The sequence below is a fragment of the Myotis brandtii genome, unplaced genomic scaffold (genome assembly GCF_000412655.1).
Source record: "Myotis brandtii unplaced genomic scaffold, ASM41265v1 scaffold411, whole genome shotgun sequence".
NCBI lineage: Eukaryota > Metazoa > Chordata > Mammalia > Chiroptera > Vespertilionidae > Myotis > Myotis brandtii.
In genome coordinates, this window is record NW_005365804.1 from 1,359,351 (window position 1) to 1,359,875 (window position 525).

Genomic DNA, 525 nt, shown 5'->3' on the forward strand with positions numbered 1-525 from the left:
GAGGGAGGAGGTGGGAAGAGGAAGGAAAAAAGAGCGAGACAGCCAGGGAAGAGAAAGATGTCACTGCCTAAGCTCCCTGTCATTTCCATTTCCAGCAGGCGCCGGGCGCAGGAGCTGCTCGAACAATGCTGAGGCGGGCGAGGTGAGGAGCGGCCGGCCCTGCCTCCGCGAGGAAGCGTCGAAGGGGTGTCTCGAACAGGTGATCGGAGGAGCCGGAAACCGAGGCCACCTGGGCGGGCATCCCTCCCCTCTCCTCGGCCAGGCCCTGCCCCCCGGAGAAGGTGGGGAAACCATGGCGACCAATTTCAACGACATCGTCAAGCAAGGCTACGTGAAGATGAAGAGCAGGAAGCTCGGGGTGAGCCCCCCTCCTAGGGCCCTGCCGAGGGACGGGCGCCGGCGGGGTGCGGAGGACTTGCTCTGGAGCCTGGCGGGTTGGGGGTCCACAGCCCGGCATCGTGCATTTGCCTCCAGGCTTCTGGCCAGTGGGCTGCCTGGCATGGGTGCCTGGGGCCTGCCCTGCCT

The 525-nt window shown here is 65.9% G+C and overlaps 1 protein-coding gene across 1 annotated transcript in view; it reads left to right on the forward strand.

Annotated features, from left to right (window-relative positions):
* Positions 1-525, forward strand: part of DOK4 (docking protein 4) — a 7,112-nt gene that overhangs the window by 617 nt on the left and 5,970 nt on the right. Inside the window, exon 2 of the mRNA XM_005873515.2 lies at positions 96-358. Within this exon, the coding sequence (XP_005873577.1) occupies positions 293-358 (66 nt within the window). The 5' untranslated portion in view covers positions 96-292. The remainder of the gene's footprint in view (positions 1-95; positions 359-525) is intronic.